This window comes from Cherax quadricarinatus, chromosome 92 (genome assembly GCF_038502225.1).
Source record: "Cherax quadricarinatus isolate ZL_2023a chromosome 92, ASM3850222v1, whole genome shotgun sequence".
Taxonomy (NCBI): Eukaryota; Metazoa; Arthropoda; class Malacostraca; order Decapoda; family Parastacidae; genus Cherax; species Cherax quadricarinatus.
The window spans coordinates 4,114,627-4,131,064 of record NC_091383.1 but is presented as its reverse complement, the minus strand read 5'-3'; the positions used below and the strand labels follow the sequence as shown (position 1 = coordinate 4,131,064).

At 46.9% G+C, this 16,438-nt stretch overlaps 1 protein-coding gene across 6 annotated transcripts in view; it reads right to left on the bottom strand.

Annotated features, from left to right (window-relative positions):
* The window catches only part of LOC128698345 (protein bric-a-brac 2), a 330,205-nt gene that overhangs the window by 214,404 nt on the left and 99,363 nt on the right, over positions 1-16,438 (bottom strand). Inside the window, exon 1 of one of the 6 annotated variants that reach the window (XM_070104467.1) lies at positions 12,098-13,647. The exons of the other annotated variants lie outside the window; for them this stretch is intronic. Within the exon in view, the coding sequence (XP_069960568.1) occupies positions 12,098-12,922 (825 nt within the window). The 5' untranslated portion in view covers positions 12,923-13,647. Of the gene's footprint in view, positions 1-12,097; positions 13,648-16,438 lie in introns of those variants that run through there. 6 annotated transcript variants of the gene reach the window in all.

The window sequence follows — 16,438 nt, the reverse complement described above, 5'->3', positions numbered from 1 at the left end:
AGGCGATGGGGCCGGATAACATCTCTCCATGGGTCCTGAGAGAGGAAGCAGAAGAGCTGTGTGTACCACTAACAACAATCTTCAACCCATCTATCGAAACAGGGCAACTACGTGAGGTATGAAAGACAGTAAATGTACTCCCAATTTTTAAAAAAGGAGACAGACATGAAGCACTAAACTACAGACCAGTGTCAGACATGTATAGTATGCAAGGTCATGGAGAAGATTATCAGGAGAAGAGTGGTGGAACACCTAGAAAGGAATGAGCTTACCAACGACAGCCACGACGGTTTCAGGGACAGGAAATCCTGTGTCACAAACCTGAAGTTCTATGACAGGGTAATTGCAGTAAGACAAGAGAGAGAGAGAGGGGTGGGTAGATTGCATTTTTTTGGACTGTAAGAACGTGTCTGACACAGTTCCACACAAAAGATTAGTGAAAAACCTGGAGGACCAGGCAGGGATAACAGGGTAGGCACTACAATGGATCAGGGAATACCTGTCAGGAAGAGAGCAGCGAGTCATGGTACGTGGCGAGGTGTTAGAGTGGGCGCCTGTAACGAGCGGGGTGCCACAGGGGTCACTCCTAGGACTGGTGCTGTTTCTGGTATTTGTGAACGACGGAAGGAGGAAGGAATAGATTCTGAAGTGTCCCTGTTTGCAGATGATGTGAAGTTGATGAGAAGAATTCAATCGGACAAGGACCAGGCAAAACTACGAAGGGATCTGGACAAGCTGCAGGCCTGGTCCAGCAAATGCCTCCTGGAGTTCAACCCCGCCAAGTGCAAAGCCATTAAGATTGGGGAAGGGCAAAGAAAACCACAGACGGAGTACAGTCTAGGGGGCCAAAGACTCCAAACCTCACTCAAGGAAAAAGATCTTGGGGTGAGTATAACACCAGGCACATCTCCTGAGGAGCATAACAACCAAATAACTGTTACAGCTTACGGGCGCCTACCAAACCTAAAAACAGAATTCCGACATCTTATTAAGAACTCATTCAGGACCCTGTACACTGTGCACGTTAGGCCCATATTGGAGTATGCAGCACCAGTTTGGAACCCTCACCTAGCCAAGCATGTAAGAAAACTAGAGAAAGTTCAAAGGTTTGCAACAAGACTAGTCCCGGAGCTAAGGGGTATGTCTTACGAGGAGAGGTTAAGAGAAATCGACCTGATAACACTGGAAGAGAGGAAAAATAGGGGGGATATGATAACGGCATATAAAATACTGAGAGGAATCGACAGGAATGGACAGGAACAGGATGTTCCAGTGATGGGACACAGCAACAAGGGGACACAGTTGGAAGTTGAAGACTCAGATGAGTCAAAGGGATGTTAGGAAGTATTTCTTCAGTCACAAGGTTGTCAGGAAGTGGAATAGTCTGGGCAGTGATGTAGTGGAGGCAGGATCCACACATAGCTTTAAGAAGACATATGATAAAGCTCATGGAGCGGGAAGAGGCGGGGCCAGGAGCTGTGAATCGACCCCTGAAACCATAACTAGGTGAGTATACACACACACACACACACACACACACACACACACACACACACACACACTGAAGGTATGGTACACAAACGCTGATGGAATAACAAATAAGTGGGAGGAGTGGCATGAAAGAGTCAAAGAAGCATCACCGGACATCATAGCTCTCACAGAAACCAAGCTTACAGGTATGATAACAGATGCCATCTTTCCAACGGGATACCAAATCCTGAGGAAAGACAGAGGGAACAGGGGGGTGGAAGAGTGGCGTTGCTGATCAAAAATCGCTGGAATTTTGATGAGCTGGAGAGAGGAGACAGCGGAGAAGAAAGTGATTACATAGTGGGAACACTTCACTCTGGAGGTCCCAAGGTGGTAATAGCAGTGATGTATAACCCACCACAGAACAGCAGGAGGCCAAGGCAAGAGTACGACGAGAGCAATAGAGCGATGGTTGACACACTGGCTAGAGTGGCCAGAAGAGCTCATGCATGCAGGGCAAAGCTCCTGATCATGGGTGACTTTAACCACAAGGAGATCGATTGGGAGAACTTGGACCCACATGGGGGCCAAGATACATGGAGGGCTAAGATGATGGAGGTGGTACTGGAAAACTTCATGTGCCAACACGTAAGGGACACTACAAGAGAGAGAGGAGAGGATGAACCAGCAAGGCTGGACTTAGTATTCACCTTGAGTAGTGCAGATATCGAGGACATCACATATGAAAGACCCCTTGGGGCCAGTGACCATGTGGTTTTAAGCTTCGAATACACAGTAGAGCTACAAGTGGAGGGAGAAGCAGGAAGGCCAGGACGAATGAAGCCAAACTACAAGAAAGGGGACTACACAGGAATGAGGAACTACCTGAACGGGGTTCAGTGGGACAGAGAACTGGCAGGGAAGCCAGTTAATGAGATGATGGAATATGTAGCAACAAAATGCAAGGAGGCTGAGGAGAGGTTTGTACCCAAGGGTAACAGGATTAATGAAAAAGCCAGGATGAGCCCGTGGTTTACCCAAAGGTGCAGGGAGGCAAAAACCAAGTGTGCTAGGGAATGGAAGAAATATAGAAGGCAAAGGACCCAGGAGAATAAGGAGAACAGTCGTAGAGCCAGAAACAAATATGCACAGATAAGAAGGGAGGCCCAAAGACAATATGAAAATGACATAGCAGCGAAAGCCAAATCTGACCCGAAACTGTTGTACAGCCACATCAGGAGGAAAACAACAGTCAAGGACCAGGTAATCAGGCTAAGGAAGGAAGGAGGAGAGACAACAAGAAATGACCGTGAAGTATGTGAAGAACTCAACAAGAGATTCAAAGAAGTGTTCACAGAGGAGACAGAAGGGACTCCAGAAAGACGGAGAGGTGGGGCACACCACCAAGTGCTGGACACAGTGCACACAACCGAGGAAGAAGTGAAGAGGCTTCTGAGTGAGCTAGATACCTCAAAGGCAATGGGGCCAGATAACATCTCCCCATGGGTATTGAGAGAGGGAGCAGAGGCGCTATGTGTACCCCTAACAACAATATTCAATACATCTATCGAAACAGGGAGATTGCCTGAGGCATGGAAGACAGCAAATGTAGTCCCAATCTTTAAAAAAGGAGACAGACATGAAGCATTAAACTACAGACCAGTGTCACTGACATGTATAGTATGCAAAATCATGGAGAAGATTATCAGGAGAAGAGTGGTGGAACACCTAGAAAGGAATGATCTCATCAACAGCAGCCAACATGGTTTCAGGGATGGGAAATCCTGTGTCACAAACCTACTGGAGTTCTATGACATGGTGACAGCAGTAAGACAAGAGAGAGAGGGGTGGGTGGATTGCATTTTCTTGGACTGCAAGAAGGCGTTTGACACAGTTCCACACAAGAGATTGGTGCAAAAACTGGAGGACCAAGCAGGGATAACAGGGAAGGCACTACAATGGATCAGGGAATACTTGTCAGGAAGACAGCAGCGAGTCATGGTACGTGGCGAGGTGTCAGAGTGGGCACCTGTGACCAGCGGGGTCCCGCAGGGGTCAGTCCTAGGACCAGTGCTGTTTCTGGTATTTGTGAACGACATGACGGAAGGAATAGACTCTGAGGTGTCCCTGTTTGCAGATGACGTGAAGTTGATGAGAAGAATTCACTCGATCGAAGACCAGGCAGAACTACAAAGGGATCTGGACAGGCTGCAGACCTGGTCCAGCAATTGGCTCCTGGAGTTCAATCCCACCAAGTGCAAAGTCATGAAGATTGGGGAAGGGCAAAGAAGGCCGCAGACGGAGTACAGTCTAGGGGGGCCAGAGAGTACAAACCTCACTCAAGGAAAAAGATCTTGGGGTGAGTATAACACCAGGCACATCTCCTGAAGCGCACATCAACCAAATAACTGCTGCAGCATATGGGCGCCTAGCAAACCTCAGAACAGCATTCCGACATCTTAATAAGGAATCATTCAGGACCCTGTACACCGTGTATGTTAGGCCCATATTGGAGTATGCGGCACTAGTTTGGAACCCACACCTAGCCAAGCACGTGAAGAAACTAGAGAAAGTGCAAAGGTTTGCAACAAGACTAGTCCCAGAGCTAAGAGGTATGTCCTACGAGGAGAGGTTAAGGGAAATCAACCTGACGACACTGGAGGACAGGAGAGATAGGGGGGACATGATAACGACATACAAAATACTGAGAGGAATTGACAAGGTGGACAAAGACAGGATGTTCCAGAGATTGGACACAGTAACAAGGGGACACAGTTGGAAGCTGAAGACACAGATGAATCACAGGGATGTTAGGAAGTATTTCTTCAGCCACAGAGTAGTCAGTAAGTGGAATAGTTTGGGAAGCGATGTAGTGGAGGCAGGATCCATACATAGCTTTAAGCAGAGGTATGATAAAGCTCACGGCTCAGGGAGAGTGACCTAGTAGCGATCAGTGAAGAGGCGGGGCCAGGAGCTCGGACTCGACCCCCGCAACCTTCAACTAGGTGAGTACAACTAGGTGAGTACGCACACACACACATACACACACACACACATAAGGAGAACAGTCGTAGAGCCAGAAACGAATATGCACAGATAAGAAGGGAGGCCCAAAGACAATATGAAAATGACATAGCAGCGAAAGCCAAATCTGACCCGAAACTGTTGTACAGCCACATCAGGAGGAAAACAACAGTCAAGGACCAGGTAATCAGGCTAAGGAAGGAAGGAGGAGAGACAACAAGAAATGACCGTGAAGTATGTGAAGAACTCAACAAGAGATTCAAAGAAGTGTTCACAGAGGAGACAGAAGGGACTCCAGAAAGACGGAGAGGTGGGGCACACCACCAAGTGCTGGACACAGTGCACACAACCGAGGAAGAAGTGAAGAGGCTTCTGAGTGAGCTAGATACCTCAAAGGCAATGGGGCCAGATAACATCTCCCCATGGGTATTGAGAGAGGGAGCAGAGGCGCTATGTGTACCCCTAACAACAATATTCAATACATCTATCGAAACAGGGAGATTCCCTGAGGCATGGAAGACAGCAAATGTAGTCCCAATCTTTAAAAAAGGAGACAGACATGAAGCATTAAACTACAGACCAGTGTCACTGACATGTATAGTATGCAAAATCATGGAGAAGATTATCAGGAGAAGAGTGGTGGAACACCTAGAAAGGAACGATCTCATCAACAGCAGCCAACATGGCTTCAGGGACGGGAAATCCTGTGTCACAAACCTACTGGAGTTCTATGACATGGTGACAGCAGTAAGACAAGAGAGAGAGGGGTGGGTGGATTGCATTTTCTTGGACTGCAAGAAGGCGTTTGACACAGTTCCACACAAGAGATTGGTGCAAAAACTGGAGGACCAAGCAGGGATAACAGGGAAGGCACTACAATGGATCAGGGAATACTTGTCAGGAAGACAGCAGCGAGTCATGGTACGTGGCGAGGTGTCAGAGTGGGCACCTGTGACCAGCAGGGTCCCGCAGGGGTCAGTCCTAGGACCAGTGCTGTTTCTGGTATTTGTGAACGACATGACGGAAGGAATAGACTCTGAGGTGTCCCTGTTTGCAGATGACGTGAAGTTGATGAGAAGAATTCACTCGATCGAAGACCAGGCAGAACTACAAAGGGATCTGGACAGGCTGCAGACCTGGTCCAGCAATTGGCTCCTGGAGTTCAATCCCACCAAGTGCAAAGTCATGAAGATTGGGGAAGGGCAAAGAAGGCCGCAGACGGAGTACAGTCTAGGGGGTCAGAGACTACAAACCTCACTCAAGGAAAAAGATCTTGGGGTGAGTATAACACCAGGCACATCTCCTGAAGCGCACATCAACCAAATAACTGCTGCAGCATATGGGCGCCTAGCAAACCTCAGAACAGCATTCCGACATCTTAATAAGGAATCATTCAGGACCCTGTACACCGTGTACGTTAGGCCCATATTGGAGTATGCGGCACCAGTTTGGAACCCACACGTAGCCAAGCACGTGAAGAAACTAGAGAAAGTGCAAAGGTTTGCAACAAGACTAGTCCCAGAGCTAAGAGGTATGTCCTACGAGGAGAGGTTAAGGGAAATCAACCTGACGACACTGGAGGACAGGAGAGATAGGGGGGACATGATAACGACATACAAAATACTGAGAGGAATTGACAAGGTGGACAAAGACAGGATGTTCCAGAGATTGGACACAGTAACAAGGGGACACAGTTGGAAGCTGAAGACACAGATGAATCACAGGGATGTTAGGAAGTATTTCTTCAGCCACAGAGTAGTCAGTAAGTGGAATAGTTTGGGAAGCGATGTAGTGGAGGCAGGATCCATACATAGCTTTAAGCAGAGGTATGATAAAGCTCACGGCTCAGGGAGAGTGACCTAGTAGCGATCAGTGAAGAGGCGGGGCCAGGAGCTCGGACTCGACCCCCGCAACCTCAACTAGGTGAGTACATACACACACATACATGCACATACACACACACACGGGGCCAGGAGCTAAGACTCGACCCCTGCAACCACAAATAGGTGAGTACACACACAAACACAGTGACGTGTACATATCTCAGTGGTGACGTGTACATATCTCAGTGGTGACGTGTATCATATCTCAGTGGTGACGTGTACTTAGCTCTGTGAAGACCTGTTTGTGTGCTCTCTGTGAATCTGAACCAGGATGCCCTCTCTTGAGCAACTTTACCAGCAGCTGAGAGAAGAGCTCAGAGTTGCTAAGATGGAGATACAGCGATTAACGGAGGAGAACAAGAGGATTCGTAGTAATCCTCCTGTTGTGAGTCCCCAGGTTAAGAGGGGAGCTTGGTCAGTGGCCGGGCAACATGGAACCAAGCTGAAGATCAAGAAAACGGTTGGAGAGGCAGAAACAACGAGAAACCAGAAGACTACCGTGGAAACTTCCAACCCATTCTCGGTGCTACCTGACGAATGTGAGTGTTCTACTGGGAATGCCACAACGAGCACCAAAGAAGCATTGGCAGACGTGAGTGAGACATCCCTAGAAACCCCAACGAAGACCATCAAGAACGTCTTGACGAATTCTACAAGTGGTGTAATGCTACCTGGCGAATGTGAGTCGACTACTCGGAGCATCACGAAGGACGACGCCAAGGAAGGTAAAAACATTGTTGTTGTTGAGGATAGCCAGATTAGGTACATGGATAGGGCATTCTGCTTGAAGGATAGGAGTAGGAGGCAGAGTGTGTTTTCCTGGGGCTGGGATGAAGGATATTGTTAGCCGTCTGGATGACATCATGAGAGGTAATGGGAGCAATCCTATTATCTGTTTCAGTGCTGGAGGCAACGATGTTGGCAGACGTAGGAGTGAGGACCTGATTAGCAGGTATAGGTCAGCAATAGAGATAATTAGGAGGAAGGGTGGGAAACCTGTCATATGTGGCATTTTGCCAAGGAGAGGAGTTGGAAATGAATGGTTGTCCAGAGCAATTGGTATCAATTGCTGGCTGGACAAATACTGTAAGGAAAATGCAGTAACATTCATTGACAACTGGGACCTCTTCTATGGCAGAAATGACATGTATGCCAGGGACAGGGTTCACTTATCTAGGTGTGGGGTGGGAGCACTGGCCAACGCAGTGGAGGGAGCTGTTAGGTCTTTAAACTAGGAATATGTAAAGTAAAAGGACACAAGTGCAACTAATGTGACATTTATTGTGGCAACGTTTCGCTCTCCAGGAGCTTTATCAAGCCATTACAAACAATACATGGACACAGAGGGTATATAAAGGCTCAGAGTGAGGTGAATACTAGTGAGGTACCATTTCGATGTTCACTAGTGGTAGTAGTAGTAGTAGTAGTGGTAGTGACAAAAGCAATTAATTCGTACATGAGTAAAAGCTACCTTTCCTCGACGTCCTCATTCACAAAGTAGACAACAACCTAAGATTTCAAGTTTATCGGAAACCCACCAATAAAAATGATCTCACACACTTCTATTCCAGTCAAGATACCAAGACCAAAAGAGGCATCATCGTCGGGTTTTTCCTAAGAGCATACCGAATTTGTAGTCCTGAGTTTCTTGACGAGGAATGTACTTACATTCACCAAACATTCACTGAGTTACAATTTCCTTCTTTTTTCATCAAAGACTGCAAGAAAAGAGCTCTTCAGATCATCAATTCTCCACGCATCAACACCGCTCCCAACAAAGTTATAATTCTTCCCAACAGCCAGGTTGCACTAAACGTCTCAAAAGTACTTTCACAAGCTAACACCAGAGTCGCCATCGCTTCTACCACTTCAATAAAGGATCTAACCAGGACAAAACCCAAGCACCACGAACCAGTCAACGCAGGAGTTTACACTATACCCTGTGGAGGCTGTGACAAGATCTACGTAGGTGAAACAGCAAGAAACCTCGACACCCGCCTCAATGAACACATATACGCATGTAGGAACGACAACTTAAACAACGCCTGTGTACAACACCGAAATTCCACCAATCATCTTATGAAATTCAGAGACGCCCAATGAGTGATAAAAGAAACTAATTTCCGCACACGCAAGTGCCTTGAATCAGCACTGATCGCTGTTTCGAATACAATTAAACAAAACAACGGCAGCTTCACCATCTCCGAAGTCTTAGCAAGAATCCTCCTGAAAACAGTAAACCCTGCCATCACATAGTCTCTCCTGTTATACTACACAAAGCACAGAGAGTGAACACTGAAACAACCTGCCTCATTCCAGTTTATATTTGTCCAACCTATTTTTATGTTACCCAAGTAATAGCTTTTATATCCTTTTACTCATGTACGAATTAATTGCTTTTGTCACTACCACTACTACTACTACTACTACCACTAGTGAACATCGAAATGGTACCTCACTAGTATTCACCTCACTCTGAGCCTTTATATACCCTCTGTGTCCATGTATTGTTTGTAATGGCTTGATAAAGCTCCTGGAGAGCGAAACGTTGCCACAATAAATGTCACATTAGTTGCACTTGTGTCCTTTTACTTTACATATTGTCGGTAATTCTACCAACTTTATTACAAACTAGGAATAGTTAGTGGTATGGGTTTTTGCGGGAAAACTGTGAAGTCGCAGGGTAGTAATATGAGTACTAGGAGAACTAGTAATAGGCAAAATGAGGTGGATATTGGAAAGCCAGTGGCACTAATTGACAAGGACAGTAATAGGTTTAGTGGAAAAACAGAAAGGAGCAGGAAGGATAAAGAGAGAGGAGGGTCTTTAAATATTTATTACACAAATAGTCGCAGTGCTAGGAATAAGATAGACGAGTTGAGACTAGTTGCTAGTGCAGGTAACATAGATGTATTTGCCATTACTGAGACGTGGTTTAATTCAAAAAGTCGGGACATGCCTGCAGAATGTCACATCCAGGGTTTTAAATTGTTCCAAGTAGATAGAAGTGTCGGAAAGGGGGGTGGGGTTGCATTGTATGTCCGAGATCGCTTGAACTGTTGCATAAAAACGGGTATAAAGTCTGAAGTAACACATACAGAGTCTGTTTGGATAGAATTTTCAGAGGGGCATGAAAAATTAATTTTAAGTGTGATATACCATCCCCCAAATTTAGATAGGGACCAGGGGAGACTACTATGGGAGGAAATTGTTAGGGCCACAAGGCACGAAAATGTAGTAATTCTAGGAGACTTTAACTTTAGTCACATTGATTGGAATTTCTTGACTGGGAATTTAGAATCATACGACTTCTTAGAAGTAGTTCAGGATTGTTTTTTGAAGCAGTTTGTGACAGAACCTACAAGGGGTAATAACCTGCTTGACTTAGTTCTGGCAAACAACGAATCCCTTGTTAATAATTTAGAAGTTTCAGAGGAACTGGGTGCTAGCGACCACAAATCAATTACATTTAGCATTGAATGGAAGTATGATAGTAGGGATAACTTAGTAACAGTCGCAGATTTTCGCTTAGCAGATTACGATGGGCTTAGAGAACACTTATCATCTGTTGACTTGAGGAAGAATGCACTATAATTGAACAAGTATTTTCTAAACTCCACTATCCACGTCACTTCATCAGAGACTGCAGACGGCGGGCATTAAACATCTTCAACACACCCAGAGAAGACACTGCCGAGAAGAGATACATAGTCCTCCCCAACAACTCCATTGCCAAACATGTTTCCAACATCTTTGCCAAAACATCATTCCAAGTATCTACCTCCACAACCACGACCATCAAGGACATCACCAGTAGTAGACAGGACAAGCCTCCATCCTCTGCAGGGGTATACATAATCCCTTGTAATGACTGCAACAAATTATATGTGGGCGAAACATCAAGAGACCTCCAAACACGCATTTCAGAACACCAATATGCAAGCAGGACTGACGATACAAGGAATGCCTGTGTACAACATCGCAATTCACACAACCATTTAATTAACTACAGAAACTCAAGACTTATAGCCACAGAAAACAACACTCAATACAGAAGAACCCTGGAATCATCGCTTATCTTCGGAACAATGCTCTTCTCCAGACTGAGGGACTGACCACCTCAAAACTTTAAGGGTGATGGACTGATTACATCGTCTTCAAGTCTCTTCTGCTTCTATCAACTTTTCTGTACTCGACTGAAGAAGCCTACTGTGTAGGCGAAACGTTTCGTAATAAAGATACCTAACTGTTGCATATGTGTCTTACCTAACAACCTGTCGGTATTTTATACCATTTTAATGTTCATTCTGAACATGACTATAAATACTCTCGTACCTTCCAACCCCAGGTAGATCCGTGTGTGACTTGAAAAAGCCCACTGTGTGGGTGAAACGTTGTCAATAAAGGATCACATTATACTGCATTTGTGTTTATATTTCCATTGTGTCGGTATTTTATACCATTTATTTCCATTGATTAATGATACTCAGCATGGATTCACAAGAGGCCGGTCTTGTCTAACTAATTTATTAACTTTCTTCAGTAAAGCTTTTGAGGCTGTTGACCACGATAAAGAATTTGATATTATTTACTTAGATTTTAGTAAGGCTTTTGATAGAGTTCCGCACCAAAGACTGTTGAAGAAAGTTCCACAGGGATCAGTCTTGGGCCCGTTGTTGTTTATAATATATATCAATGATCTTGATGAGGGAATTACTAGTGATATGAGCAAATTCGCCGATGACACGAAGATAGGTAGGATAATTGATTCAAACGTAGATGTTAGGGAACTTCAGGAGGATTTAGACAAACTCTACTCTTGGTCAGAAAAGTGGCAGATGCAGTTCAATGTAGATAAATGCAAGGTTCTGAAGCTCGGGAGTGTCCATAACCCTAGCACTTATAAGTTAAATAATGTAGAACTTAGCCATACAGATTGCGAAAAGGACTTGGGGGTTATGGTAAGCAGCAACCTTAAACCAAGACAGCAATGCCTAAGCGTACGTAATAAGGCAAATAGATTACTGGGATTTATATCAAGAAGTGTAAGCAACAGAAGTCCAGAGGTCATACTGCAGCTTTATACATCATTAGTAAGGCCTCACCTAGATTATGCAGCTCAATTCTGGTCTCCATATTACAGAATGGACATAAATTCGTTAGAAAACATTCAGCGTAGGATGACTAAATTAATACATAGCATTAGAAATCTTCCTTATGAAGAAAGATTGAAGACTCTTAAGTTACATTCACTTGTTAGACGAAGAATGAGGGGGGACCTGATCGAAGTGTATAAGTGGAAGATAGGTATTAATAAAGGGGATATTAATAAGGTCTTAAGGATGTCTCTCCAAGAGAGTACCCGCAGTAATGGATTTAAATTAGATAAGTTTAGATTTAGAAAGGACATAGGAAAGTATTGGTTTGGAAATAGGGTAGTTGATGAGTGGAACAGTCTACCTAGTTGGGTTATTGAGGCTAGGACTTTGGGTAGTTTCAAATTTAGGTTGGATAAGTACATGAGTGGGATGGGTTGGATTTGAGTGGGACTTGCACATCAGATCTTATTTCTTGGGTAGCATTGAAAATTGGGTTGGTCAAATGTTTGTTAGTGGGATGAATTGTAAAGGTCCTGCCTAGTATGGGCCAACAGGCCTGCTGCAGTGTTCCTCCTTTCTTATGTTCTTATGTTCTTACATACAAACAGCAAACACGCATACCTTCACGAAGGGTCTTTGATGAGGAGTATCCATGGGTTGTGTCATGTGCTGGGGAAACGTTAAAGCTCCCAGCAAGCCTTGATGATGGGCGTGGGGTTGATACTGGTGCTGAGAGAAGCCATGCAGGGGCGGGGGTCTAGGTTGTGTGGGCGCCCCACTCATGGGTATGTAAGGCTGTGGACGACCCAAGAAGGAGTGCAGCGGGTCCCAGTACTCCCACTGTGGACTGGAGATCTCCCCCGCCAGGAGCTGCCTGCGGGTGCGGTTGTAGAGAGCCTTAAGGTTATTTAACCGCTGGCGGGCCTCGTCTCCAGACACATCCTTGCGGCGGGTGAGTGCGGCAGCCAGCGCCGCCCAGATGGCGCGGTGGTTCTTCTTCTCGCTGCTAAACTTACTCTGCCATTCCTCACTTGTGTACATCGATATCAATTCGACTGTTTCCTCGTAAGTCCAGTTACGTGATCTACCTCTCTCCATACCCATGCTGTCTTGTAGGTCTGCCCACCCACCCCAGGGCATGCTCCCACCTCCCTCCATGTTTAGAAGAGCCTGGGGTAGCGGGGGAGGTCTTGAAGACCCTCCCACACCAGCCATAAGACCACTCGTAGTAGTAGTCCCTGAGATAGTACGCGAGGATGATGATGCTGGTGGCGTGTTGTTCTCGGTGGTGTTGGGGTTATGCATACCCATGTTCATGTTGGTGGGCACGTTGGTGCCCATACCTGCCCCTGCAACTAGCCCTGCCAGGCCTAACAGCTGATGAGGGGGTAACTGGGTAGGCCCAGGCATCTGTGGAGGCTCGCTACCTACACGTTCTGTGTTCATATTGTTGTTGTGTAGCAGACAGGTGTAGCAAGACTATCACAGGTGTAGCAAGACTATCACAGGTGTAGCAAGACTATCACAGGTGTAGCAAGACTATCAGGTGGCGGTCCAGGCTTGCTGTACAACACACACAGCGTATCACAGCTACCAACACTGTCTCTCACAGCAGTAACAACGTGCTGCACAGCTTTCACAGCGTATCACAGCTACCAACACTGCCTCTCACAGCAGTAACAGCGTGCTGCACAGTTCTCACAGCGTATCATCAGCTAGCAGCACCGTCTCTCACAGCAGTAACAGCGTGCTGCACAGCTCTCACAGCGTATCACAGCTAGCAGCACCGTCTCTCACAGCAGTAACAGCGTGCCGCACAGCTCTCACAGCGTATCACAGCTACCAACACTCTCTCACAGCAGTAACAGCGTGCCGCACAGCTCTCACAGCGTATCACAGCTACCAACAGTCTCTCACAGCAGTAACAGCGTGCTGCACAGCTCTCACAGCCTACCACAGCACCAGCAGCGTTTTCCACGATAGTCACGGTGTAACACAGCGTGCCACGCAGGAAGAAGCACAGCAGACAGCAACGTGTCTGACAGCAGACACAGCAGCGTGTCTCACAGGAGTCACAGCAGCGTGTCACACAGGATCCAGGACTAAGCCACAGCGTGCTTCACAGCAGACAGCAGCGTGTCACAGCAGACAGCAGCGTGTCTTACAGCAGACACAGCAGCGTGCGTCACAGCAGACAGCAGCGTGCGTCACAGCAGACAGCAGCGTACCTCACTGCAGACACAGCAGCGTGCGTCACAGCAGACAGCAGCGTGCGTCACAGCAGACAGCAGCGTACCTCACTGCAGACAGCAGCGTGCGCCACAGCAGACACAGCAGCGTGTCACAGCAGACACAGCAGCGTGCCTTACTGCAGACACAGCAGCGTGCGTCACAGCAGACACAGCAGCGTGCCTTACAGCAGACAGCAGCGTGCGTCACAGGAGACACAGCAGCGTGCCTTACAGCAGACAGCAGCGTGCGTCACAGGAGACACAGCAGCGTGCGTCACAGCAGACAGCAGCGTGCCACACAGGAGACACAGCAGCGTGTCTTACAGCAGAGACAGCAGCGTGCGTCACAGCAGTCAGCAGCGTGTCCCACAGCAGAGACAGCAGCGTGCGTCACAGCAGACAGCAGCGTGCGTCACAGCAGACAGCAGCGTGCTTTACAGCAGAGACAGCAGCGTGCGTCACAGCAGAGACAGCAGCGTGCGTCACAGCAGACAGCAGCGTGCGTCACAGCAACGTGCCACACAGGAGACACAGCAGCGTGCCTTACAGCAGAGACAGCAGCGTGCGTCACAGCAGTCAGCAGCGTGTCCCACAGCAGAGACAGCAGCGTGCGTCACAGCAGTCAGCAGCGTGCGTCACAGCAGACAGCAGTGTGCGTCACAGCAGACAGCAGGGTGCGTCACAGCAGACAGCAGCGTGCGTCACAGCAGCGTGCCACACAGGAGACACAGCAGCGTGCCTTACAGCAGAGACAGCAGCGTGCGTCACAGCAGATAGCAGCGTGTCTCACAGCAGAGACAGCAGCGTGTCACAGTAGTCAGCAGCGTGTCCCACAGCAGAGACAGCAGCGTGTGTCACAGCAGTCAGCAGCGTGTCCCACAGCAGAGACAGCAGCGTGCGTCACAGCAGACAGCAGCGTGTCTCACAGCAGAAACAGGAGCGTGTGTCCCAGAAGCCCCAGAGCTGTGCTACAGCCTACTAGACAGCCAGCAACACAGCAGCAGACACAGCACCTCCACGGCTCAACACTGGCGGGAACATCGGACGCAGCTTCAAAACATTTGCGCTAACTGCTGTGCGCCTGCGCGGTACAGCAGCCATCACCTCCACTAGGGTCGTATCCCGCACACAAAACCCGCAACATTCGCCCTTATGGAAGCCATTATCATTTGATGATCGTCAAGTCGAGGCGACCCCGATATAAGAGCCTCGCACCCTACCATCAAGCCGCCTTCATCATCATCTTCACCATTATCATCATCATCAGCATTATCATCATCATTACCCAGGCGGCCGCCGGCACAAACGACCCTGGGTAATGATTGTCATCATCATTACTGTGATGACGCTGCAGTAAATGATGGTAATGACAGGGCCCTAATGATAGTTTGTGTGGTGAGTAGGTTATACCTCGCCTTGTATGATATACATACTGGTGTATTATACGTATACACCCTGTTATACGCTCTCACTGTTATACACCCTGTTATACACTCTCACTGTTATACACCCTGTTATACACTCACTGTTATACGCTCTCACTGTTATACACTCACTGTTATACACCCTGTTATACACTCACTGTTATACACCTTGTTATACACTCACTGTTATACGCCCTGTTATACGCTCTCACTGTTATACACCCTGTTATACGCTCTCACTGTTATACACCCTGTTATACACTCACTGTTATACGCTCTCACTGTTATACACTCTCACTGTTATACACTCTCACTGTTATACGCTCTCACTGTTATACACTCTCACTGTTATACGCTCTCACTGTTATACGCTCTCACTGTTATACACTCACTGTTATACACTCTCACTGTTATACACTCTCACTGTTATACGCTCTCACTGTTATACACTCTCACTGTTATACACTCTCACTGTTATACACTCTCACTGTTATACACTCTCACTGTTATACGCTCTCACTGTTATACACTCTCACTGTTATACACTCTCACTGTTATACACTCTCACTGTTATACACTCTCACTGTTATACACTCTCACTGTTATACACTCTCACTGTTATACGCTCTCACTGTTATACACTCTCACTGTTATACGCTCTCACTGTTATACACTCTCACTGTTATACGCTCTCACTGTTATACACTCTCACTGTTATACACTCTCACTGTTATACACTCTCACTGTTATACACTCACTGTTATACACTCTCACTGTTATACGCTCTCACTGTTATACACTATCACTGTTATACACTCTCACTGTTATACACTCTCACTGTTATACACTCTCACTGTTATACACCCGGTCCCAGACCAGGCCTCCTGTTGGATCAACGCCTGATCAACCAGGTTGTTACTGATGGCTAGACTCCAGCTGGTCAAGCAATCATTACAGGAACCTGTCCAATTTCCTCTTGTAGACAGCCAGAGGTTTCTTGGTAATTTTCCTTATGCAAGAAAAGCAGGCGCTGAAGAGTCGGGGACCTCTAACACTCATCAGCTTCTCTCTTAGTGTACTGGGTGAGGCCCCTACCTTTGGTGGAGGTGTTTTGGACCGTCTGCCAAGTTTCTTGTCATATGAAGTGAGTTTGGTATTCATATTTGGGATCAGTCCATCCAGGATTTTCCAGGTCTAAATATCGATGTACCTTTCTCGCCTACGTTCCAAGGAATACGGTTCAACGGATTTCAAGTGTAAACAGTAGATCAGATGACTGAGTGTATACGAGCAGTGAAAGGTCTCTG